At 33.9% G+C, this 27435-nt stretch overlaps 1 protein-coding gene across 3 annotated transcripts in view; it reads right to left on the reverse strand.

The window, feature by feature from the left end:
• Positions 1–27218, reverse strand: part of LOC145641737 (uncharacterized) — a 50514-nt gene extending 23296 nt beyond the window's left edge. The window contains exons 1-11 of one of the 3 annotated variants that reach the window (XM_081692670.1): positions 26954–27218; positions 25074–25163; positions 24404–24594; positions 24149–24253; positions 21849–21949; positions 17326–17404; positions 16899–16910; positions 16648–16713; positions 16428–16496; positions 16291–16347; positions 1623–1703 (exon numbers count right to left, since the gene is read on the reverse strand). In XM_081692670.1, the coding sequence (XP_081548796.1) occupies positions 1623–1703; positions 16291–16347; positions 16428–16496; positions 16648–16713; positions 16899–16910; positions 17326–17404; positions 21849–21949; positions 24149–24253; positions 24404–24594; positions 25074–25163; positions 26954–27077 (975 nt within the window). In that variant the 5' untranslated portion in view covers positions 27078–27218. Of the gene's footprint in view, positions 1–1622; positions 1704–16290; positions 16348–16427; positions 16497–16647; positions 16714–16898; positions 16929–17325; positions 17405–21848; positions 21950–24148; positions 24254–24403; positions 24595–25073; positions 25164–26953 lie in introns of all 3 variants that reach the window. The other 2 variants (XM_081692669.1, XM_081692671.1) reach the window with 2 other exon arrangements.
• Between the last annotated feature and the right edge of the window lie 217 nt (positions 27219–27435).

A 27435-nucleotide genomic window follows, 5' to 3' on the forward strand; every position in this document is an offset into this window, starting at 1 on the left:
GAAAGAATTTTAGTTGATTATATAAAGATGAAATATGTTTGCAAAATAGGAAGAAAAAAATTTATATTGAATATTTCTAAGAATACTTGATAACAAAATCGTGGAGAGACATCATTTTTCCCAAAGTAATAATCATCATAATTATGTTAAAAGAATACTAGAAGATGACACTTGTTATTGCTGGTGAGTCTTTTAGTATATAGTTATTGATGATTCATTCCCAAGACACGTATTTATCACCAATATAAGAAAATCTAGTGATAATAAAGTGATGCATATAAAAGATTGTATTGCATTTTATAATCATGACACAAATACAACTCTTTTAACTTGCCCAACGAATCAATAAAACGATACCCTAAAACCCTAATTTGTTATACAAACACGCCTAAGATTTTTTTGCAAAAAAGGAGCTACCATTGACATAAAAAAAACTATGCAGGGCATCAATTCAAAACTCAATGATTTCATACAGAATAAGTACTTCATGTAAATTTCAAGGAAGGATGAATGGAAGATTAAACTAATATTAATCCTAATATCTTTGAACATGCATTTAAATTTACGTAAAATAAAATTAATAAATAAAAATCGTTGTCAGTTTAAATTCGGTGATAGTAAGAGGGGGGAAAACAAAAACTTAAAAATAAACACTTAGTAACTATATAAAAATTAAAGCTCCTTCCAAATATCCTTTTGAATTCATAATACGAAGTTTAATTTAAAAAAAATTACAGAGAACTAAACAATGTTGATCTTAACACTAGTATTAAATCGCACCACAAACAATTTCTACCACTTCGTTGATCATGTCATTATTATTGTCTTTTAAATCACACTTCACATACAACAATGGATGATAACCATGGACCATGGTGACATTCGAATTGAATTTCGCTCAGGTTTGCATTACTTAATTTAGTATACTTCCTGTATTGTTATTTTTTTTTTTTAAATTTCCCACTTTTGGTTAAGGGGTATTTTTCATTGACCTTTCAGCTTTTTCTTGATTCTTGGGAGAAGAAATTTCTTTTACCCTCCTTAACCCCATGTCACTTACCAACTTTCACTTCCAAACCCAAAAAGGGATCCACTTTCCATTAACTTTCTCTTTCCCTTGGTTCAGATGCTACAAAAAATCGGAAGACCAAAAAAGAAGAGAGGGAGTATTATTGAAGTGAAAAAATAATTAACTATTAACATGAAATGGAAGAGGGGTTGCAAACTTGCAGAAGACATCTTCCCAGAGATTGTGAGCCCACAACCACCCCACCCCTGCTTCCTCCCCTGGGTGTCTAATTGTCCATTATTCTAGATGTTTCCCTGCCCCTTTTAAGAAATAAAGTGAGATTAGGTATGTTTCTCAGAATCCATAATTGGCAACATAGCTCAAGGAAAAAATTGCAATATGCAAGGCTACTCTAGTATTATGACACATTAGGGGTTAAAAACAACGGTATAATTGAGAAAAGGGGGGAAGAACATTTGTTTCTGTAACTAGCTTTTCTTTTGCAGCATTGAAGCCGCTCTTTAAACAATAAAACAAAGATGAAAAGCAAGAAACAACACATATTGAACCAAAAAAAATCTAAGAAATCAAACTGGACAGAAATGACCTGCACCTTGGTCAACTCCATGATGTGCAAAATCTTTCTTTGAATGTTCTCAGCCTCCCCAAGTTGATTTTTTGACTTTATATAAATCTGCAGATAAGGTAAATTGAGATTATTCACTACCTGACACCAAACTGGTTTGAAGTTGCTCAATAATTCAGAAGGAGATAGCATAAACCATAATTTTACTTTTTTAATAGTTCCCTTATATAAACAGAAAAATAAAACAACAAGAGCATCAGGTAATTGCAGATAAACAAATAAATAGATTTGGAAACTGTAGGTAATTAAACTCTTGTGCTTCATATCAACTTATTTTCTTCCTTATAGAGCATTGCACAAAGAATATGAATCAAAGAGGCAAAATACTTGTCATAAGCTGTTGGTAATTTTTATTTTTTCTTTCCTCGTTGTGAAGAGGAAAAATTGGTCCTCAAAAAGTTTCTTTATTTAGGTACTCAATTGGGGGCCTATAAAGTTGCAAAGGAGATATGCTTCTATAGGGTTTGAGATCTGCGTGCCTAGAGGATGAGGGACAATGAGACTCGAATTGATACTTGGAGTGAGTTGAAGAGGCAATTAAAGAAATGATTCCTACCACGAGTATACATCCAAGATCAGGTCTTGAATTGAATGACCTTGAACCAAAAAATCTTAGTGTTTCTTAATACACTAAAGAGTTTGAGAAATAGTGCATGCTTTGTGATTTCAAGGAAAATGCATGAAGGGATTCACACCTTCTATCGCACACAAGTAGAAACATCAAAGTATGTGTTCTTCAATGATGTCTTGAGATTAGCTGAAAATTTTGAGAAGTTTGAGAGGGAAAAGATTAAAAAAAAAAAAAAAAAAAAAACAATTCTTATTTTAAGGGAAAAAGCCATTTTTCAATGGGAATAATTCAAGGGTGAATAATCGTAAGGCTATTCCAAATGGTTTTCACAAAGAGGAAGTAGCTAGAAAGGAAAGTGATTGTTGTAAATCTAGAAAAGTTTATTTCAAGTGTCTAAGGCATGGGAGACTTTTCTAGAGTTTGTGGCAACAAGGTGACTTAAAAAGAATATAGAATGTTCACTGTATGCTTAGACCAAGAAGATAAAAAAGAGCAAATGTTTGCTGAATAAGAAGGAAAACTATGTTTTGACAACTCCGAAGGTCAAGAATGGTATCTCTAGGACTTAAGGGGAGCTTTGCATGTTGATTTTGTTCCCCCTATTGCAAAAGCAAAAGAAAAAATTATCTTCTAGATGGGTGATATGAAGCTTCCCAATAAGGGCGATATGTACTTCGTAGAGATCTAATTAGTTACACGATGGAGACGAACTACAAGTCAAGAAATAAGCTTAGGTAAACTTGTAAACCCCCATATTTTAGCTTCATTAATATATTTCTTTATTATTTACACAAATATTTTATTTCGATTTCATAGTATAAATTTTTTATGTAAAAATTTAATCGAATTCTATTAAACTAATATTCTCTTTTAAGTCACAACATACCTTGTCAATAGCTTAGTAGCCCAATTTTAAGTAAAGAGACCTTTAACTCCTATTCAAGCCCAAACTACATTTCTTACTTCTACCTAATTTGGAAACCAAGCCCACAAGCTTATTTAAAAATCCCCAAGACCCTCAAACCCTTCCTTTCTTCACGTAATTCCCCTCCCTCTCTTTTACTCTCTGCTCCCGAAACAGAGAAAATAACAAAACAAAAATCCAAACCCTGCTGTGTCGTGTCGCCGACTTCAGGCCACCGCCGCGCCTGCCAGCCGCCACCAGCGACCCAGTTCACCCCCTTCTCTCTCCTTTATTTATTTCTCTTTTGTTTTGTTAAATTGATTCAAGTCTTAATCTTTATTAAAATTTTGTTGTAATTTGTTATTACTATTATTTGATTATGCATATAAATTGTAAAAGATTATAAATTTACCCCCTTCTCTCTCCTTTATTTATTTCTCTTTTGTTTTGTTAAATTGATTCAAGTCTTAATCTTTATTAAAATTTTGTTGTAATTTGTTATTACTATTATTTGATTATGCATATAAATTGTAAAAGATTATAAATTTATGAATTTTATTATGTTTAAACCTATGAAATAAAATTTCAGATTTAGTTAGTTAAGAAAACTAGGGCTTAAACCTTGTATTTTCATGATTTTAGGGCTTAAAACGTGCTAATCAAGTTACCTAATCATACTATGTTTAAATTATGTTAAAGCATAATTATTTCGATTACATATAGGGCGTGTTCGACGCTAGCTTTTGAGTAGTTTTTAGTGGTTTGACCAAGTCAAATCACTACTTGACAAAAAAATGTTGGTGTTTGGAAAAGTAGTAGTTAAGATAGCATTTAGTGGTGGAGGTAGCTTTTATGAAAAGTTAGAAAGATTAGCTTTTGAAATTAGAGGTAGCTGTTGAAAATTTAATCTATAGTTTTAAAAATAAAATGTTGATTTTTATATGTACCAGCTAGTCAACCGCTACTTTACCGAACACTCATATGTAAATTATTTATCTTCACAACTAAGAGCTACATACACAACTCAGAGCTACCTCCACAGCTACAACTACCTTCACAGCTATATTTTGCCGAACATTCCCATAATACTTCAGATTTATTAAAGTTTCAATTTTATGAATAAATTGTGCTAATTTCATATTTTTATGTTCCTTATCTCATAAAACAATGATTGTGGGTATTTTATGATTATAAAGCCTTGAACTTTAAAGTCTAATCTTAAGAATAAATTTTCAGATTTTATAAGTTTTATTTGATGCCTCTAATTACATTGAATTGGTGTATTTTTTTGGGTTTTTAACATTCTAACCTACTATTAATGATTATTTCAAGTAGAGATGTTTATGAGATTGTTTAATAATCATAAACTAAATTTTCAGATTATAATCTTCACTTTAAAGTTACTGGAATTTCATGTTATAAACTATATTTTCATGATTTTAACATATAAACTTATAGTTGAACTATGGAATTATTAACTTTGATTATTGTGAGTAATTTAAAGGCATTATTTCAATGGTTTAAAGGGTTTTAAAATAGTTTGGTATTGCTGTTATTTATATTGCTTGGGTATTGATTAAATTGTAATTGTTTGGTTTAGGAGAGGACTTCGTAGAGCGCGAGTCCTAGTTCCTAAAGTGGCCAACCAACTCGTTTACTCAAGCTAAGTAAAAGGATTCAAAAAACCTTGACTTTAGGAGCATGTTTAACGACTTGGAAAGCTTAGAATCATGTTAGGAACTTGTGGATTGGTTGAAATCGTATGATAGTAATTGTGACTAATGCTTGATGTGATGGTTGGTTTTGATTCAAGTATAAGAAATGTGTATTATTTTATTTTGTAAGTATTATTTATGCATTAACTTGCAAGATGAGCTTAGAGGCAAAGGTACGTGAATATGTGGAATGAATTATTTTAATACTCGCTCATGATTATTGAAATGGATAATTAAATATTGATAAGACGAGGTTGAGGATTTAAGGTGCCTTATGCACTTAAGGTGTTTATACACCGAGGTAATTAAAGGGTTTATTATTAAACATTATTTGTCACTAATAAATCAAGAATTGAATTGGAAACTTGAATTGCTTGAATGTTTGATATTTGATTGATTGTATTGTTTAACATATGAGTCAACTAAGTTTAAACTTGTTAGTCACGTAATGTGCAAGATACTCTGGATTTGTGTGCACATCTAGAGTAATGACAATCAGGATTTTAGGTACACGGGAACCGTGCACTAATCTAGAGGCCATTTGATCTACGAGTCTCTTGTTTCAAATATTTTTTAAAAAACTACAAGGAGTTAGATGAGATCTCATACTAGATATGGCCAAGGAGTGGCGCCCGTTGCCATTGGATGTTTATTGATGTTTCCGAAAGGAGGCATGGGGTTTTTCTTTATTAATGTTTCAAATTGGAGCATGGGAGGACAATCTTGTCTATTGCTTAATCCAATGAATAAAATAAAATGATTTAATTATTACAAAGTATTATTTAGTGAAGTCTTAGTAATGTAAACAGTTGAGTCATGTGTTTGATTTTATAATTAAATTGTATGTGATGATCGATTATTAGAAGCATGCTAGGAATTCTTTATTATATTTCGTAGCTTGTATGTACCAGCGTTGCTGATGGGGTGCTTTTGTATGTCTTTCTTTAGTCATGGCCCTCGTCTTTCAATGACCCTGTAATGATTTTTACACTTGTAATAATAGGGAGCAAATTAATCACAAGTTTTCACATAATCAAAACTAGCATCAAGGTGGTGAGATTTTGAGTGGAGTGTTGGTTAACATTCACAATTTATTTTATTTCTTACATTTGAATTTATTTAAACTCTGTTTGATTTATTTACCACTTTTATTGAGTTTTGAATAAGGACCTTATTAGTTCAAAGTTGTAAGACTTGATCTGGTTTTGAAACTTCTTTATAACATAATTAGTTTTTCCATTACTAAATTATGAATTAGCCTTACCGTTTGAATACGTGGCGGTATCACGCTAGTAATTCTCTTGGATTTTATTAATGCATATTTATATGGCCTTAATGCATATTTAGGTAGGAGTAGGGTGGTCTGTAATACAAGTTTTGTAACACTTTAATAATTCTCTCTTTGAACCTGTAAATATCTTTAATAAAATCCAATGGAATTACTGACGTACTACCACCTTGTGTTCCAACGTTAAGGCTAATTCAGAATTTAGCAAAAGAAAAACTAATTCAGTTATAATTGCGTTACCCCGACACCTTCCTTAGCCATGGGTGTCGCGTGTCGACACGACACAACGCGCGACACGGCTCCGGGAAAGTGTCGACTCGGGGATCGAAAAAGTGTCTGTTATAGGTGTCGACTTCAGATTATCAAGATTTGTAATTAAAAATTTCAGGGTTTAATTCAAAAATCTACCAAAATTTTTAGACAAGAAGAAAGGGAAAAAGGAAAAGGAAGGAGGAAACGCCATTAAAACCGATGAGTTCTTAGATTTGAAATAAAAGAAGAGAGAGAAAGTGCATTGTTTGACAGCTGTAAAGAGTAGCACGTGAAGATTTTATGTAATGGGTTTAGAAGGTTTATAACATATGGCCTAGTGGGACAGTATTGGACTAGTGGGCCACTAGTCAAGTAATAAGTAGGTAACTAGGTACTGTATTTGTATAGAAGGTCAAAATAAATTATAATAATAAAAAAAAACCCAAATAAAAATTAATTAAAAATCCTAAATAATGCTACGAGTATAAAATTTTCAGTTTTATGACTTTATCTATTTGATATTTTTAAGTGTCGGATTAAATTTTTTGGACACTTTATACAGTAGACGTATCCTAAATATTAGTCAAGACACTCCCGTGACCGTGTCGAAGTGTCGACCAAAATTTAGGATTGAGGTGTCAGGCACTCTGACACCTTGTCGGACACGACACTTAGAGACGAGTCCAGGTAACATTGGTTATAAATAAGTTTCAAAACCAACGAACAAAACTAGATTAAGTCTTACAACTTGGAACCATTAAGGCCCTTATTCAAAACCCATCAAAACCCAAAAAAAGTGGTACTCCCTCTGTGTTTTCTTAAGTGTTACAATTTCCATTTCCGACCGTGTTTTTTTAAGTGTTACACTTTCTTTTTTTTTTTGGCAAAAAGCTACATTAAAATATTATATCTCTCCTCTCATGATCCCCACCCAAACCCAATACTACTTTTTTATTATATCTTTCCTCTCCATTCATTACTTTCAATAAACTATTAACCCCACTATCTTTCTTTTACAATTTTTTAATACTCCAACTACCCCATTTACCTCTTATTATATTTAAGTCAATTAAATTGCCTAAAACTATGTGTCGGTTAAAGAGTAACACTTAAAAAAACACGGAGCAAGTAAATAAATTCAAATGTAAGAAACAAAATAAACTGTGAATGGTAACCAACACTCCACTCAAAATCCCACCACCTTGATGCAAATTCTGATTATGTAAAAACCTATAATTAATCCGCTCGTCAATATATAAGTGTAAAAATTGGATCATTACAGGGTCATTGAAAGACGAGGGCCATGAGCACAGAAAAAGACACAAAATCACGTAATTAGCAACGCCGAGTACATACAAGCTACGAAATATAATTAAGAATTCATAGCATGCTTCTAATAATCGATCATCACACACAATTTAATTATAGACTCAAACACATGACTCAACTATTAACATTACTAAGACTTTACTAAATAATAATAATTTAATTATTTCATTTTAATCATTGGGTTAAGCATTAGACAAGGTTGTCCTCCCATGCTCCAAGTTGGAACATCAATAAAAGAAAAACCTCATGCCTCCTTTTGGAAACATCAATAAACATCAAATGGCAACAGGCGCTACTCCGTGGCCATAGCTAGTATGAGATCTTATCTAACTCTTATAGTTTTTTTTAAAGAAAAAATTTGAAACAAGAGACTCGTACATCAGACAACCTATAGAAAAGTGCACTAAATGTGCACAAATCCTGACTTACGAAAAGAATGCATGCATATTTAATACTTTATGTTTAATTTAATTATTACACAAGGTGCTTATTTTGTGATTTAACATGCTGTAAATGGTGTTCTAATTGATTTTTTTTATGATATGCTTGTGTTATATTCTTTCGAATGCTCGTTGCGTTGGGTTGTCGTAGAGAGGAGATAAGCGACACAGTAATCATGTCTGAGAATGAGAGAGAGACACTGATAGTGAAGATAATCTAGAAACTATGGAAAGGATTATTAATCCAAAGTTAGACCAATCTGAAGAAGGTTATCGGGACTTGCATGAGTTTAAAACATCAAAGAATTAAAAGAATAAGAACAAAACTTACAAGAGAATTTTTCACGAGATGACTCTTATTTCATTTCTTGATAAAGATGGTCTTGAATGGATGGCACAGGAACCTGCGGATCCAAATGCTGGAAAGAGAGCTACTAGGAACCCAAATCCGCTTTACAAAGCTATAATTATTGAGGATTCGGAGGATGAGAATGACCCTGATTTTGACATTAACACTTATAATGAGAAGAAAGACAAGAACTCTAATGTGAATCCTTAAAGTTTATACCTATTAGAGGGAGTTAGTATTATTAAGGTATTTGTTATTAATAATGGTAATTAGAACCTCATTTTAGTGTTGACATTGATTATTGGATTTTAATAAGTAGCTAGAGCTACAGAGCTATTGTTTGGGATTAGCACTTTCATTTGAGTTTTAATAAGAGTTGCTATTTTATTTTAAGGATTCCATTTTAATTTATATTCTTGAGCCAAAAGCAAGTTAAATTTTTGTATACTTAAAATTTTGAGGCAAACTTCTTTGTTATGATTAAGTTGAGTAAGAGTGGCACGGGATAGGAATTAATTTCTTAACTTTATTTAATCCTGCGTGTGGATGGTGCTTAGATTCATTTGATTTTGCTTGGGATAAGAGGGTGCAAAGACCAAAGTACCCTTTTGAACCAATTTATGTGATAAAATGTAATATTGTGATTGAATGAGTATATATGAATGATATTTAAATTTTTTTTAAATTGGAGTGCATGGTTATCCTCTTTCAGGCATAGAACTAGAATGGCAAACAATGTTGCCTTAGCCGACACCATTCGTATGTTTGGCTGAAAATCTGAATCAGAATTGAGAAGACCAACCCATCCCCAAGCTGAAATGTTCAAGAAGTTAGCTCAAAGATAGGCCACCAGTTTTCAAGGGAGGTGTTGATCCTACCTTCTTGGAAAACTGGATTGGAGAATTCGATAAGCTGTTTGTGGCACTAAACTATCCCGAAGATATGAAAGTTGACTAGGCTGCTATGTACCTTAAGCGTGAGGCTGACATTTGGTGGAGTGATAATGCTGAAGCAGAGCTAAACCCAATTTTGGGTACTTCTTTTAAGAGGGATGAAACTTGTCCCTCAAAGCAAGTCTTAAACACCTCCCACCCGAAATTGGGTTTGGCTCTAATTCCTTCAGTATTATCTCTCCAACATTATCTCAGATGTCAGCCTCATCCTTAAGGTACATAGGAGCTGGGTCAACTTTCATACCTTCTGGACATTTCAGTGCCACAAACAGCTTATCGAATTCTCGAATCCAGTTTTCCAAGAAGGTAGGATCGGCACCTCCGTTCAAAACGGTGGCCTAACTTGAGCTAACTTCTTGAACATTTCAGCTTGGGATCGAGTTGGTTTCCCCGATTCTAATTCAGATTCTAAGCCAACATACGGATGGCGTAAGCTAAGGCGGCATTGTTTGCCATTCTAGTAAACATGCACTCCAATTTAAACAAAATTCAAATATCATTCACATATATTCATTCAAAAATAATATTACATTTTATCACATAAATTGGTTTAAAAGGGTACTCTGGTCTTTGCACCCCTTTGTCCCAAGCAAAATCAAACGAACCTAAGCACCATCCACATGCAAGATTAAATAAAGTTAAGAAAATAATTCTCATCCCGCGCCACTCTTACTCAACTTAATCATAACAAAGAAGTTTGCCTCAAAATTATAAGTACACAAAAATTTAACTTGTTTTTGGCTCAAGAATATAAATAAAAATCGAATCCTTAAAATAAAATAACAACTCTTATTATAACTCAAATAAAAGTACTAATCCCAAACATCTAGCTACTTATTAAATTCCAATAGTCAATGTCAACACTAAAATGAGGTTCTAATAACCATTATTAATAACAAATGCCTTTCTAATACTAACTCTCTTTAACAGGTATAAACTTTACACTTTGTTTGGATAGGAAGAAATGGAAGGAAAAGAAGAGAAGAGAAATGGAGGGGGACAAAATCTCTTGTTTGAGTAAAAGATTGGGGGAAGGAAGGGGAAGGAGAGGGAGGGATCCATTTTCCCTCTCTCTTTAATAACCATAATCTCTCCAAAATTGGAGAGATTTGGAGGGAAAATGGAGCTCACCTCCCCCTCCCTTTCTTTTCCCTCCCCTTCCTTCATTTCCCCTCTCCTTCTTTTTCTTCCTTCTTTGCTATCCAAACAAAGCGTTAAGGAATCACATTAGAGTTCTTGTCTTTCTTCTCATTATAAGTGTTAATGTCAAAATCAAGGTCATTATCATCCTCCGAGTCCTCAATAATTATAGCCTTGTAAAGCGGATTTGGGTTCCCAGTAGCTCTCTTTCCCGCATTTTGATCCGTAGGTTCATGTGCCATCCATTCAAGACCATCTTCAACCGGAAATGAAATAAGAGTCATCTCGTGAAAATTGCTTTTGTAAGTTTTATTCTTATTCTTTTAATTCTTTGATGTTTTAAACTCATGCAAGTCCTGATAACCTTCTTCAGATTGATCTAGCTTTGGATTAATAATCCTTTCCATAGTTTCTAGAGTATCTTCACTATTAGTGTCTCTCTCTCGTTCTCAGACATGATTACTGCGTCGCTTATCTCCTCTCTACGACAACCTAACGCAACGAGCATTCGAAAGAACATAACACAAGCATATCATAAAAAAAATCAATTAGAACACCATTTACAGCATATTAAATCACAAAATAAATACCTTATAAAATAATTGAATTAAACATAAAGTATTAAATATGCATGCATTCTTTTCCTAAGTCTGGATTTGTGCACATCTAGTGCACTTTTCTAAAGGTCGTCTGATCTACGAGTCTCTTGTTTCAATTTTTTTTTTTAAAACAAAAAAATAAAAAAAATAAAAAAAAAACCTATAAGGAGCTAGATAAGATCTCATACTAGCTATGGCCACGAAGTAGCGCCCGTTGCCATTGAATATTTATTGATGTTTCCAAAAGGAGACATGGGGTTTTTCTTTTATTAATGTTCCAAATTGGAGCATGGGAGGACAACCTTGTATATTGCTTAATCCAATGAATAAAATGAAATAATTAAATTATTATTATTTAGTAAAGTCTTAGTAATGTTAATGGTTGAGTCATGTGTTTGAGTCTATAACTAAATTGTGTGTGATGATCGATTATTAGAAGCATGCTAGGAATTCTTAACTATATTTCGTAGCTTTATGTGATTTTGTGTCTTTTTCTGTGGTCATGGCCCTCGCCTTTAATGACCCTGTAATGATCCAATTTTTACAATTGTAATATTGAGGAGCGGATTAATCACATGTTTTTACATAATCAGAACTTGCATCAAGGTGGTGGGATTTTGAGCGGAGTGTTGGTTACCATTAAGAGTTTATTTTATTTCTTACATTTGAATTTATTTAAACTCTGTTTGATTTATTTACCACTTTTTTTGGTTTTGAATAAGGGCCTTAATGGTTCCAAGTTTAAAGACTTAATCTGGTTTTGTTCGTTGGTTTTGAAACTTATTTATAACTGAATTAGTTTTTCCACTGCTAAATTCTGAATTAGACTTAACATTTGAACACGTGGCGGTAGTACGTCAGTAATTCTAGTGGATTTTATTAAAGATATTTACAGGTTCAAAGAGAGAATTATTGAGGTGTTACAAAACTTCTACTACAGACCCTACTCCTACAAGCTCAATTGGCTACACAATGAACATGGACTACAAGTCAAGAAGCAAGCTTTGGTAAACGTTGCTTTGGGTTTATATTCCAATAGATTGTGGTGTGACATTCTACCTATGACTACCTGTTCTATATTAAGTCATCCATGCTAATATAATAGAGGAGTGTTGTTCAACACTATTACCAAAGTTTATTTAGTGAAGGTGGGTGACAAAAGAGTGCAATCGCATCCTTTACCTACTCATGTTGCTACTCAAGTGTTTGATTATGCCTAAGCTTATCAAAAAGGAAAGAAGAGCAACTATGTCATCATGTAGACAAAAATATCCTTTTGAGATTAGTACATTTTTTTTTTTTTTTTTTAAATTCCCAAATTAATTTGTTAGCCTGTATTAACACCAAGACTTATTTAGAAGAATGTTTTCACCGCCAGGTAGGCTGAAGTAGCCCTAATCACATATATTCAAACGGCTAGGGCCTATAGTAAGCTAACATTGAAAATACAAAACATAATTGACAATTCAATAATCATAATATTTCCTGTACTTTCAAAAACTCTATCAAATGTTCAAGACCTTAAGAACCTACACTCCTAACTCCAGTTCATCAACAGCTTTTCAACTAGCTTGTGGAGTTTGGACCCAATAGAAACTTACTGAAGGTTAAAATAAATAAGATAAAAAATAAAATAAAAAGTGTGTTTATTTCCATGTTTTTGTCATTAAGAAATAGCTAAACTTTGTAAGATGTAGATTTGTAGAGGACTAGAGGCATTAGTTCACAAAAGCTAACAAATATAGCTTTTTGAAGTAGACTTTTTAAACCACTTTTGACTAGCTAGCAAAGCATATTTATGAAGAGGCTGGCAGATCATGTCAGATGCAACACTAACGCTTTGTTTGGATAGCAAAGAAGGGAGGAAAAGAAGGGGAGGGGAAATGGAGGAAGGGAAGGGAAAAGAAAGGGAGGGGGAGGTGAGCTCCATTTTCCCTCCAAATCTCTCCAATTTTGAAGAAATTATGCTTATTAAAGAGAGGGAAAATGGATCACTCCCTCTCCTTCCCCTTCCTTCCCCCAATCTTTTACCCAAATAAGAGAATTTGTCCCCCTCCATTTCTCTTCTCTTCTTTTCCTTCCATTTCTTCCTATCCAAACAAAATGTAAGTGACCAAACTGAGAATGACAATTGTCAATTATGCTGTCAATATAACCAACAATAAGGTAAGCATTTTATCGGAAAGGTTCATGACTTCTGTGTTGTGGCCATGGTATGAAATTATGGTTTTAATTGTGACCAAGGGAATTGCAGGAACAGAAATGATGCATTGATCGTGTACCATGTGACGACTGTCACAATGCTAATTTGGTTTCAAAGTATTTTAGAGTTTTAAAGTAGTCGTATACCATTGCAATAGTTAGAGTAAAATAGTAGAGGATTAAAGGCGATATTGGAAAGGCAAGGGGGAATCTTTCAGTAAACCTCTCTGAAAAGAAAGTAACTTTTGAGTGAAGCACAGGATGTAACTTTCAATGTGGAGTGATTTGGCTTGGAACATTTGATTTGGACGAGATAGCGTGTTTCTAAAACACTTCTTGTTGACATGACAATTTCAGCTCGTACAAATTAAAAATCATTCATGATGCAGCGCAAACAAAAGACTGCTACCTTGTTTTTGCACCATGGCCGCAGTTATAATATAGTGTGCATTTCACATTAGCAAAGGTTCTTTCATTAAAGAGAAAATAAAAGGCCTAAGCTAAAATATCCGAAAGTAAATTCATGTTAGGTCAATAACAGTATGGTTGAATTCATGTTCGGTCTTATTGGCTTAGTAGAAAATTTTGAATCTAAAATTTATGAATTAACCAAATACAATGATACATGACCCGAGCCAAACCTGACCCAACTTGAAGGGTAAATTGACCCAATTTAACCAAGTACTTGACCTGAGCAACCAAATTGATAGCTCTAGCCCTAGGTATGCGCAGAATATATAATCAGGTTGCATATCTAAGAGACACTATCTTCAGATTTGAATACTCAAGCTGCTACGCTTAAAGAATCATGTATGGTTGCAGCTGAGGTAATCTAATACTGATTTGCATATTTGAGTAAATTGGCCTCGTTAATTCGCTGCCGGTAAGAGCAGATGATTGGCTAATTTTTTTTCAGAGTTCTTATCTATAGTAATTAGAGCTGTCAAAAGTTGACCTGACCCGAAAAATTTACCCGAACCAGATTATGAACCGACCTGTTTGAACCAAGAAAAATGGTGACCCAAACCCGATATGAACCGACTTGAACCAACCCTTAGACTCGAGTTAACTTAATAATTTGAGACCCGAACCCGAACATGAACCATCCTGGAGATGACCCGACTTGAATATAACCCTTAAATAATTGACCTGAACCGAGATTGACTCGAACCTGTTTTTACCCGTCGAATTTAATCCGACCTATTACTAACTCGATCTACATTCAACCCATGTTACCAACCCGACCCGAATTCAACTCGACTTGTTATTGACCCGGTCCTAATCTTTTAAGAAGATTTAATGTTTAGATCCAAAATTTAAGAGTTGAAGATAGAAAGTGGCAGTGAGAATTTAAGATTGAGAGTGGGGGTCTAGGAAAGATGAGCAGCCGAGCAGTGGTGAATTCTTAGTTTTAAAAGGCGCAAGGCGCACCAAGGCGCAAATGGTCCATGCAGCCTAGGCGCAAGGCGAAGGCGTGCGCCTTTTGTATGCAAGGCGCATGTATTTACATATTTATTTCAAATTATTTTTTAGTTTGATTGTACTTAATACCAATTAAAAAGATTCATAATAAATTAAATAATAATATATGTAAAGCTAAGATAGTCTTAATTTGAAAAAGTGTCCATCATTTTTCAATTTATAACTTATATCTTAGTTATTTTCCTTGAGGCGCAAAGGCGCACCTTACCAAAGGCGCTTTGAGGCGCACGCTTTCCGTAGGTGACTGAGCCTCGCCTAGCTAAAGCCCATTTCCCATAGCCTTGGAGAGAGGCGCGCCTAGGCTCTCTTTTAAAAACCAAGGGTGAATTATAGCCATAGGTTGATCTTTGAATTTGAGTATATTAGGAAAGCTACACTCCACACTCCAATGGCAACATTAAACAATTTTCCAAAAAAATCATTTTGTTACTATTTTTATTTTGTTAGCTAATTCAGTCAGCAAGCATATTTTTTTCTTCTAATTACCCGAGTATTTGAAACTTGAACTCGAACATGACCCGAAGATGACCCGTAAATTATTGACCTGAACCGAACTCGACCTTTACTGAGATTGACCCAAACCTGTTTTAACCCATCAAAACTCGAATATAACCCGATTTGTTACTAACCCAACTCAAATTCAACCCGACCTATTATTAATCCAACCTGAACCCGACCCATTCCCGATAAGATGCATGACCCAATGTGATGTGACCCAAACATGCCGACCCTAACCCAACCCGCATAAGTAATGCTATCAACCCAAATCAACCCAACCTGAGTTGACCCGACCTACATTGACCCAATTCAAACCCGACCTGAATACCCAAATTGAAAACTCTACTTAGCGTTTGTTTGCGTAGAAGGGGAGGGAGGGGAAGGGGTGGGAAAGGAAGGGAAGGAGAGGAGAGGGAAAAATGATGAGTTTTCCTTCCAAATCTCTCCATTGTTGGAGAGATCAATTTCTTACAATTTAATAGCTCCATTTCTCCCCTTCCAATTCCCTTCCCTTCCTCATTTGTTATCCAAATGAAAGATGATCCATCCCTCTATTTCCCTTCCCTTCCTTTCCCTTCATTTCCTTCAATCCAAACAAAGTTACCGTAAATAGCTTTCTTCAAGATTAAAAAAAAATGGAGTTTCTTTTATTCATAGGTTGGATTCAGGTCTTCAGAAACAGTATAATGCTCTTCCTTTGTACATGTACCCAAGTGTAGCAGCATTTTTTGCTATAGTAATTATAAGCATACTCACTTAGCTACAAAAAAAATGTATCATAACCTAATGTAGTAGCCAGGTTAAGATAGCATTGATACAAATAAAGCAACCAGCAAATTTACAGCACAAGTTATTAATAGCAAATAGCATCCAAACATGAAATTAATACAAGGTAAAGGAGAACGTTATAAACCTTTGCTAGATATCGTAGCTTCCGTATGCAAGAGAATGATTCCCCTTGACCACCTTCCTAAGAAGCAATAAAGTACAAGACATCATTAGGATAAACACACTGATCACAGTACATTGTCACACAATTCAAAGAAGCACCTCTAATATCCGAATAGAATCCTTAATAAGGGCCTCCGCATCCTTGGCATTTCCTTGAAGATAAAGCACCTGAAAATTACATCGTTTGAGCCACGACATCACAGAATAACAGAAAAATCCAAATCACCAAGGGGGGTCCAAAGCCATATTAAAGCAATAATGATTATAAGTGAAACCACTCAGATACACTGAACATGCTATATAATGCTTGATAACCCACCGTTCCAAGGTGAAACATTGTCTCTGCGTAATCAGCATGACCATGTCCCAAGACACGCCCTTTGATCTAAAGCATTTTAACAATAAATAAGTAATATTAGGCCAAAAAGTACACAGAAAAAGCAGATCAATGAAAGAATGCAGATCAACATTGATCTAACCAAAACAATATTCTTTTTAGTTTCCAATTTTAAGAATTAAGCATTAATCTCCAAAGAACGCATTAAACAGTGATTTGACAGAAACACTAACCTTTAATGACCGCTGTTCCAAACCACAAATCTCAGTCCCAGATAGACAGCATGAAACAATGTAAAACAGATATCAGACACATATAGTAGTTCTCACTGTAGTCGCTATATTAAGATTTTCTTTAAAAAGGCGATAAAATTTGTTAATAGGTTTTTCTCAGCGTCTGAAATGTTCATAAAATTTTCAGACATTCAGATATATAAAAAGGCATGTCAACTATTATCAAGACTTATATTTGGTAGAGACCAACGGTATGCCAATTGTTACAAGCAATCAAATTAGAAGGAAAAAGATAAATGGAGTTGACACGATTAATATGTGACTATTAAAAATGAGATCTCACACATCAACTTTATCACTACCATAGAACTAACAAGATATATAACACAGAAAAGAAATAGAAAATTGTATCAATCCTTGTACCTACCTCGTAACAAACTCGAGCTTCTTCGAATTTTCGCTGAACAATATAGAATTGACCGAGGTTATGGAGGGCAGCACCAACACTGCGATTCAGCAATTATGTATTGACGGATAGTTCAGATATACAAAGTCATGAATAATTGCAGCAGTAACATAGTCAGAGTAGAGGCAATACAGGTTACTTTGTTAGGAAGATCATGTTGTAAATGTAACATATAAACAAATTGACACATAAAGATAGACACAGCATAAAGTGATATCTAAATGCATGCAGATAGCTCAACCACATGGCCCATCTAAGCACTGGCAGTTAAGCATTTACTTTGCAACCTAGATTAAATGGAAACTGCCACATGAAATACACTTGCAATAAACTGTGTAAATAAAAAAGCACACTCGAGTTACTACAATACCATCTAGGTTCCCAAATCCCAACTTCTTTCTCAACCTAGCAAACCTGTGTTTTGAAAGTAAGGCATCCTTTTCAGAAAAAATAATCAAAATATAGCAAAGAAAATCACATGGGATAACTAGGTACTTAGCAATGTGATAATAAAATAGAACTTCAATTTTATAGATAGATAACTTCCCATGGGACATGTAAGATTATCCTATATTATATGGAAAGGAATAAATAGGTATCTCACAAGATTTCCTATCAAGCAAATACCTTACTGATAACCACCACATGTGAAGAATATCCTATAATTTTTTCTATAGGTAAGTATTTTGCTATCAAACAAATGCAATAAGTTCCTTATTGGATCCACAGACCTCTACACAGACACACAATCATATGGTTTTTTCAGGTCAAAAAATACGAACAGCTAATATTTATTATTTATATTTTTATAGGGTTTCATTTACACAGCTTCAATTATGTGAATCAAACCAAATTAGTTCTCTATTCAGGAATAATCTACTGGAATTCTCACATTCATTTATAACGCTGGTTTAATGAAGAAGGGCAATATAAGTAGTGCAATTTTACTATTATCTTGAGGAGGAATATAAGTGAGTAAGCTAGAGGAGGAATGTTATAAAATGAGAGCATTAAGGAGATAAGGAGCATGAAGAATATTATTGAAAAAGTTTATCTCGTTAGCTTTCCCTTAGTGAAAGTATCCAGCCACTTAAGCTGAGATCTGGTGCTCTATTGAATGATTTAAACAAATCAAAATCAAATACAATAAACTATCAATCCTTCCCCAGATTCATAAGAAGGGAATTTCAAATATATCTATGGAGCAGCAGAGAAAATGCTGTTAGCAGCTACTCCCTCCATATTCTTTAATGTTTACACTTTGACCATTTTTCTCTCACAAAAAGATTCCAAATGTAAAGATTAAAAAAGACGGAAGGAGTTGTATAAAAAATAAAATAAATAAAGGGGGGGGGGGGGGGGGGGGGTGGAGGGCAATTCTGTAACTCTTGAGTGGAGTTCCACCACTTGGAGCATGGTAACTTGTAATTGCTTTTGATTACTCTCATCAATTAGTACAAGTAATAGATTAGTTTTTCCCCCGTATTAATCCTCAAGTCATCATACATTGTTCTGTTCTTATATACTTGTGTGGAATCTAACCAAAGTTCTTAGCAAGTGGTATCAAAAGTAGACCTCGCAACAATGACCCATGCTTAATTACCTGCACAAATGTTTAAAAAAATCTGATGTACAATAACTCTATTGTAAATCAGTAAAAATAAAGCAAGTTAAGCACTCTAATTTGGGCTTGCATGAGCGGGCCCTCTTTGCTTGTATTTTTTTTTTTTTTACAATTTGCAGATCCATTCTTCTTCATTCTCTTCTTTCAGTTTCTCTCTCTACTATTACCTTCCACTTCTCTCTTCCTTCATCAGCTTATTGCTTCACTGATTTCTCTTTGTTGATCGAGTATTTTAAAAGTTTGGTCGCAATTTTATTTTTATTTGCTTGTGTAATTTTTTATTTATTTTTGTTTTGTTTTGCTATTATTGGATCACAGACGTTTTATGTGCTTATTTTGTGCAAGTCATGGCAGATTTGATGTACAATTGATTCTGGGTAATACTCTTAGTTGATTTCATTAAATATTTGGTATTTTCACATGAAATTGATAATTAAATTGTTTACTATCCGCAAATTTGTGAAATCATTCGAAATGTGGCAAAGTAATGTGATTATATTCATTTTTATGGAGCTAGTTTTGTACTGCAATTATTGTGTTGCTAATGTAAATGCAATGACAGAGATGCAACAACCCGCCACCAATGGATATGGCGGGGACGTCGGCGGACATTAGTGCGTTTTTGTAAAATATGGGTCAAAAATATGGGTCACTTTGGTGAAAAAAAAAAAAGGTCACTTTTATTGAAAAAAAAGGGTCACTTTTGTGACTTTTGTGAAAAAAAAAGGGTCACTTTTATTAAGAAAAAAAAAGGGTCACTTTTATTAAAAAAAAAAAAAGGGTCACTTTTATGGAAAAAAAAAGGTTACTTTTGTAAAAAAAAAAGGTCACTTTTGTAAGATAAAAGGGTCACTTTTCGCAAAATGTTCAATGTACAATAAAATTAGGAAGATTTCCCTAAAAACTGTTGAATTGTAAATTAATTCCCTATTTGCGTTGGTTTAGAAATTTATTCCCACAATATTGTCCACGTAGGTTTGGTAGATTTTTTTTTTTTTTTTTTTTTTTTTTTTGCAAAGAACCGCTAACGGTGATAGCGGTTCTATACTTATAAAACCGCTAATGTCGTTAGCGATTCTTGTATTAGGTTCTTGTATAAGAAAACTTCACAAGTTAAAACTTAATATAAGAACCGCTAACGACGTTAGCAGTTTTATAATAAGTATAGAACCGCTATCACCGTTAGCGGTTCTTTGTAAAAAAAATTAAAAAAATTAAAAAAAAAAAAAACAAACCTTTTTCCAATCCTACGTGGACAATATTAAGGGAATAAGTTTTTAAACCAACGTAAATAGGGAATTAATTTACAATTCAACATTTTTTATGGAAATCGTTCATAAAATTATTGTAAACCGGGGGCATGCAAAAGTTTTTGAATTACCTGACCCAAAACCCGAACAGTACCCAAACTCACTTGACCTGATTTTGACTCAATCCAAACCAACCCAACCTAACCCAAAATGACTTGATAATTTATGTATCTAATCATGATTATATTATCAAAAAAATCATATTCGCAATAGAACCAAAAATGACCCAACTTGTCCTGAATTGAACCTGGAATTAACTGAAACGAGACTTACACAAAAATGACCTGACCCGATAGTCTAGACAACCCGATTGCCATCTCTAATCAAAGTGATAGTCCATGGCACCAGCAACGAAGGTCTACAATCAGGTGGAGGAATTCAAACTGTTCTTAAACTCCACTAATGACTCCATCACTGTGGAGGTCAAGGTAGTTATTTATGGAGCACCGCAGAGCATGAGGTAAGTGGTGGCGGACCAGATCACGGCAGGTATGATGGTTGCAGCTAAGCATCTCGATGAGGAGATTAATGACAGCTTACTTGAGATGAATGAGAAGTTTGCCGGTCTAATCAGGTGATCATGAGAGAACCAAAAGATGATGTTTAATATGATGAAGAAATTCCGGTAATGGAACCTCCTAAGGTATGTATGAACACTCAAATTGATTTTTATTCCAACGCATGTGCTGCTACTATGGGGGTGGGGTGAATCAGGGAAGCTCCAGGAAAATCTGCCATGGCAGTTACGGGCAATGACTCATTGGATTGCGGAGTATCTTAGGACTTAAGAAGAGGAGTCAGATGTAATTGGTATATACACAAGCTGGATCTACCCCAATATAATGGAAAAGGTCCAGATGGATGGTTCCTAACTTCCTAAGTGCCAAGAAATATTTTTGACTTACCAATTTAGAGAACAACAAGAAAATTATAAGCAAACCAAAAGTAAAATGAACCGGCCTAGTATATAATAATTTACTACCTCCGTTACAGGTTATGTGCAACGATTAGACATTTTCCCTCTCTGCTTTATGTCAAATCATTGCACATAACATGTAAAGAAGGTAGTATAAGAACTGGCTCAAACAGAGTAGCTACGGTTAATGGCAAGGGAGAAAATTACAACACATAATCATGCAATTCACTTTCACAATTTGTTACGAAGTATGTATAAGTTACAATTTGTACTTTATACCAAAATTTAAAAAAGAAATCAATTATGAGTACAATAAATGCCAAAGGATGGAAGAATGACGAGGAAAAGAATATTATTTTTAATAATAAGAATTGTATAAAATCTCAATAGCGCAACAATCCCAAAGCTATGCATGTGTTGTTAATAACACCCTTTGAAGCTCCACATGACATGATTTTCATCAAGGTATGGAAACACTTATTCTACAAAAAAAGTCATTGCTAGCTCACAGAAGATATCCATTAGCATCAAAATATATCATAGTTAAACAAGCCTAGACGGTGAGACATCTACATGCACAGCTAAAGAATAGACACACGGCCCGAAAGAGCATATTACTTGCATAAAAACTTACCGCACATCATCTGGACCAAATGCTTCCTCAAGTATACTAATAGAATCTATATACAAGGGCTCTGCTTTATCATATGATTTCTGGACTCTGTACAGCTCTGCCTGTGAATGAGCAGAAACAACTTTTTCAGAAATTTCACAAATCACATGTTATCTACAGTTGAGTTTCCAACGAAAGTAATATAACTCCCAACAAAGGGGGCTAAAGAACATAAAAAGAAATAATATCCTCCAGCAAAGACAAGCTGCTTGAAAACTGAGCCATTGAGAATTGATCGTAGTCTTAAACAATCATCAATCAACAAATTAAGGGTATTTTAAGTTAATAGTAAGGCTTCATCAGCCAAGCCCTCAAATTAAGAAAAGGGTTCAGAATCTTCAGATTATCAAGATTAACTTCACACACAAAAATTGATTAACTAAAACTTAAATCTGGGGAACTTCAATTTGAATTTTGTAACCAAATGAGATGCTACAATTGAGTCACGCTCCTCACAAAAGAGTTTACGGAAATATACTATCTTTAAAAACAAAATACACTTAAAAATTACAAGTTAAAATACTAACTCCCACCTACAAGTTATAATGATATGTAACAAAGAAATATATATATATATAAAGAAGATGCCAAAGGAGAGTCACCCATGTAGAATTGGGACACTAAGGACAACACAACTCATGCCCTTAAAACATTATGAAGCGATTCATCCACAAAATCAAGAGACAAATATTGCTCATAACCTAAAATTTGACTCCAGCTATACAAAAGCCTGAAAAGAAAAAGGAACTAAAAACCTTGATGAGAGGGCTACATCATATAAATATGCTGGTCTGTTTCTTTCCCTAAGCACCATCAACTTCACACCTTGACTCAATCTACACCAATGTTACCCGGACTCGTCTCTAAGTGTCGTGTCCGACAAGGTGTCAGAGTGTCTGACACCTCAATCCTAAATTTTGGTCGACACTTCGACACGGTCAAGGGAGTGTCTTGACTAATATTTAGGATACGGCTACTGTATAAAGTGTCCAAAAAATTTAATCCGACACTTAAAAATATCAAATAGATAAGTCATAAAACTGAAAATTTTATACTCGTAGCATTACTTAGGATTTTTAATTAATTTTTATTTGGGTTTTTAATTTTATTATTATAATTTATTTTGACCTTCTATCCAATACAGTACCTAGTTACCTACTTATTACTTGACTAGTGGCCCACTAGTCCAAAACTGTCCCACTAGGCCATCTGTTATAAACCTTCTAAACCCATTACATAAAATCTTCACGTGCTACTCTTTACAGCTGTCAAACAATGCACTTTCTCTCTCTTCTTTTATTTCAGATCTAAGAACTCATCGGTTTTAATGGCGTTTCCTCCTTCCTTTTCCTTTTTCCCTTTCTTCTTGTCTAAAAATTTTGGTAGATTTTTGAATTAAACCCTGAAATTTTTAATTACAAATCTTGATAATCAGAAGTTGACACCTATAACAGACACTTTTTCGATCCCCGAGTTGACACTTTCCCGGAGCCATGTCGCGCGTCGTGTCGTGTCGACACGCGACACCCATGGCTAAGGAAGGTGTTGGGGTAACGCAGATCTACACTATGTTTGGACAGAGAGAAATGGAGGGAAAGGAAGAGAAGAGAAAAGAAAGGATGCATCATCTTTTGTTTGGATACCTAATGCAAGAAGGGAAGGGGAGAAAATAGAAAGGATCCATTTTCCTTCCCTTTAAAATAAACTAAATCCCTCCATTGTTGGAGAGAATTGGAAGGAAAATAGAAGTTGATCTTTTCCCTCCCCTCCCCTCCCTTTCCCTCCCCTCCCCTTTTTTTTCTTTTCCTCCCCTCCCTTTCCCTTCACTATAGTTATCCAAACAAAGAGCTAGGGAATCATCTTAGGCAACATGGTATATCCAAATGTTAAAGTTGAAAGTAAGACTAAAAAACCAAAACAAGCTTTTTAGCCAAAACATACATTTCAACTAAGCCTTCAAACTACTTGAAATACAATTTAACTAAGTGAAATCCATTCAATGGGAAATGTTGAAGCCTGTCTTCTAAAAGATAGAAAATGATAAAAGGGAAAGAGGAGCGAGGCAAATCAGAAAATAGTCAGTTCTTTCATTCATACATACTTAAATACTCTAATCCGACATGTGCAAGAGAAAAGCTATAGGATTAAGCTAGCAGTCACACAAATACTGGCATAAACGCTGCAAATACATACATCCTTTGCAATTTCTGATCCAGGACAAGTCATCAATTCCTCTTCAGTAACAAAGAACATAAACTCACCAGATTGTTACATGCAGATGCAACATGTGGATCCCGCTCACCAAAACCTTTTTTAGCTTCTTCCAAGGCAGATGAAAATAACTTCTCAGCTTCAATCATTCTCCCCTAAATTGAAAAAAAAGCGATTCAGTGTGGAGATTTAGCTAAAAATAAAGACTTGTATGCAGTAATAAATAAGGTGACCAAGTATAAGAGCCTACTAACTGATAAGGAGACAAAGGGTTGAGTATTTGTAAAAATCAACAGAGTGCTTACTTGCAGAAAATATTCTCTCCCATTATCTGTGAATATTCGCCACTTAGACGTATGTTCATTTGATATAACTGAGCCATCCTCAAGTCTTTGTAATCCAACATTAGCTGACTCTCCTGCATTAGTTTCAGAGGCTTTTCCATTTGAAACTTCTTCAGCAAAAACAAGAGAGCAGCTCCCTCCAAAGAGAAGTGCTACAAAAGTAAAAGTAATTGAATACTTAAAAATGATTCTCGAACTTGACAAATTAATAAATTATAATCAATAGTCGACAAAGAATCAAAGAACATATGAAAACTCTTTCTCCTAAATTATATTTTACACTTTCCTTTTCAGATCCCTCAATTATTTTTATGCATCTCTGTTCAGTCTTCCCGCTACAATAGTTAGGCCCCATACTCTCAAACAATTAATATAAAAACACCATACACCGCTATCTTCTATCTCATATACTTCTACAATAAAAATAAAAATTCATCTTCAAACAATAACTTATCACCTTAAACTATGTGCCCTAATATGTGTCAAAACTAAGTTAAGATGTATCGAGCATATACATTCAGCAACTTAAAAACATAGCAATGTCCACAAGAATTCTCAAGATAAAATACAGTGTGGAGCCGTGGACAATTGAACATTAGCACAGTATAAACCAATGTTTCATGTGTGCCACCTGCTTGCCCATGTAGCAACATCCATAAAAAGCCTCCTGATCTTGTTTTTGAATGTTCAAAGCCATTTTGAGAATAACAAATCATATTCCCTGAAAATAATGACATAATGTTAAAGAGTAGCAAATATAATCCATATTGTTGCTATGACCTACAAATATGAGTATTGCATATACTCCCTCCGTCCCAAATTACTCGCAACGGTTTGACTTTTTGCACTATTCACACATCTCCCTTTGACCATCTTTTTTAACTAGTATATGAAAGTCAATGTAATTATGTAAGATGTTGTATAGTTTCTTAATATAAACTTTTTATAACTTATAGAAATATATAATAAAAGATATCAACGGTCAAACATGTGCATCGGCAAGCGTGTCCAGTCAAAATGTTGCAAGTAAACTGGACGGAGGGAGTATTAACTATTAAGGTAAACAAAACACTATAATGAATCAAAATTGCTCCTTGAAATAAAACTATCTTAAAAGGAAAACAGCACTCTATCATATCCATATTAGTATACTTTTTTCACTACTCTACCACCTTAGCAACTACTTGTGACCAGATATTTGATCATTACAATAAGTAACAAATAGATTAGTACTCGTGCGCTGCACAATTTAAAATAAAAAAATTAATATTTTTCAACAAAGTATGACAAAAAAATTTATTTTGCAATAAATTTTTAGAACTCACATAAAAGAGGGTTTTGGAAAAAGAAATGTCGTTAATGTGTTTTTGGTGAATTGTTTATTCACACTTCCATTTATTTTAAAAAATTATTTTCCAATCTTTGAATCGGAAGGACAAAAAATAGAAAAGAAAAACGAATTGATGTCGTAAGCATTTTTGGCAGAATATTTTTTTCCAGAGAAGATGACACAAAGTATTATGTAAGAGGTTTTTAAATAAGTTGTAGCTGTAGATTAAGAGATATAATATGATATAAGTACATTTAATGATCTAGCAATATCATATTCATGCTATAGATCACTTAAACACAACTCTTATAAAAATACAAAAAGGGCATGCAAAAAGAAACCATAAAAGATACATGAAGCTATAAGAGGGGTCATGTTGTGGACAAAAGGAGACTCGACAGCATTGTCCTTAAGCAAACTAAAACAATTAAAATGTTCTTCAAGTACATTTTATTATTTCTAATTTTATCCCCTCGAAATCCAGGAGTGATAGTCTTAAAAATTAACTTGAGGGCTGGAAATTGAATACTAGTGCCCACTAAAACAACTAAAATGTCCATTCAAGAACATTTTATCATTTCTAATTTTCTCCCCTCGAAAATCCAGGAGTAATAGTCTTAAAATTTAACATGAGGGCTAGAATACGAATACTAGTACCCGCTATTAGGAAGTATTTCCAACTTCGCATTTGTGTTCACTTTTCAGTTTTCACAATCCTTATCAGAGAAGTGTAAATTACATTTCCAATTTTAACTCTATCACTTCATGAATACATCCCAAATTTCCCTACAATCCTTAACGCCTCTCAGAAACACATAATCAGAAACCACTATGTCCTTAAACAAACTTCAACGCCAACTTCAACAAGTAAAACAGATTTCAGCAAATAATTACATGATTTAAGTTACTCAATCCATCAAATACAACATACTCCAACATCAATTTCCAACAATCCAACAATAATTTATTCTTCAAATTCAATTTCAACAAACCATTCATCCTTCATTCTACACCCAATCATAATTAAAAAAAAAATAAAAAAAATCACATTAATCATTCTTAACACCTGACATTTTGATTATTAATCAATCCAAAATCAAAAAATGTAACAGCATAAACATTGTATTGACATTAAAGAAAAAATTGAAGAAGAAAACGACCAATCAGTGAAAGCTAATTACGAGTATGGCATAATGACAATGACGATGATGATGATGCAGTAGGCAATCCTCTGCAAGAAGACGAAGCAATTGGAGAAGCTCCGCAAAGTTTCCTGAGCAATGGTGTTATCTGACGACCAAACATTGCCTTCAATTGGGAGAATTCGAGACTGATGAACTGTGTGTGTCAGTGTGTGCGCTCTTAGAGTAGATTAATATTCATTCACACAAATTTAACCTAATTATGTATTCATAATTTTCATACAATCTCAAGAAATTGTGAATTAATTGTTACTTTCCTCAATATTTTCTTTAATTGATGGTTCTCGAGAAAATTCAAGTTACTATAGCCTTGTTCGCTAAACAGCTTATTGAGGAGCTTGGCTCAGCCCAGCAAAGTGCTGGACCAGCACAGGGATATATATGGAATTTCACATTTAATGAAGGTGGAAAATACAACATGCAAATACGATATACGTATACCTATACACATATAAAATGGT

Source organism: Chenopodium album, chromosome 8, assembly GCF_948465745.1.
Source record: "Chenopodium album chromosome 8, dcCheAlbu1.1, whole genome shotgun sequence".
NCBI lineage: Eukaryota > Viridiplantae > Streptophyta > Magnoliopsida > Caryophyllales > Amaranthaceae > Chenopodium > Chenopodium album.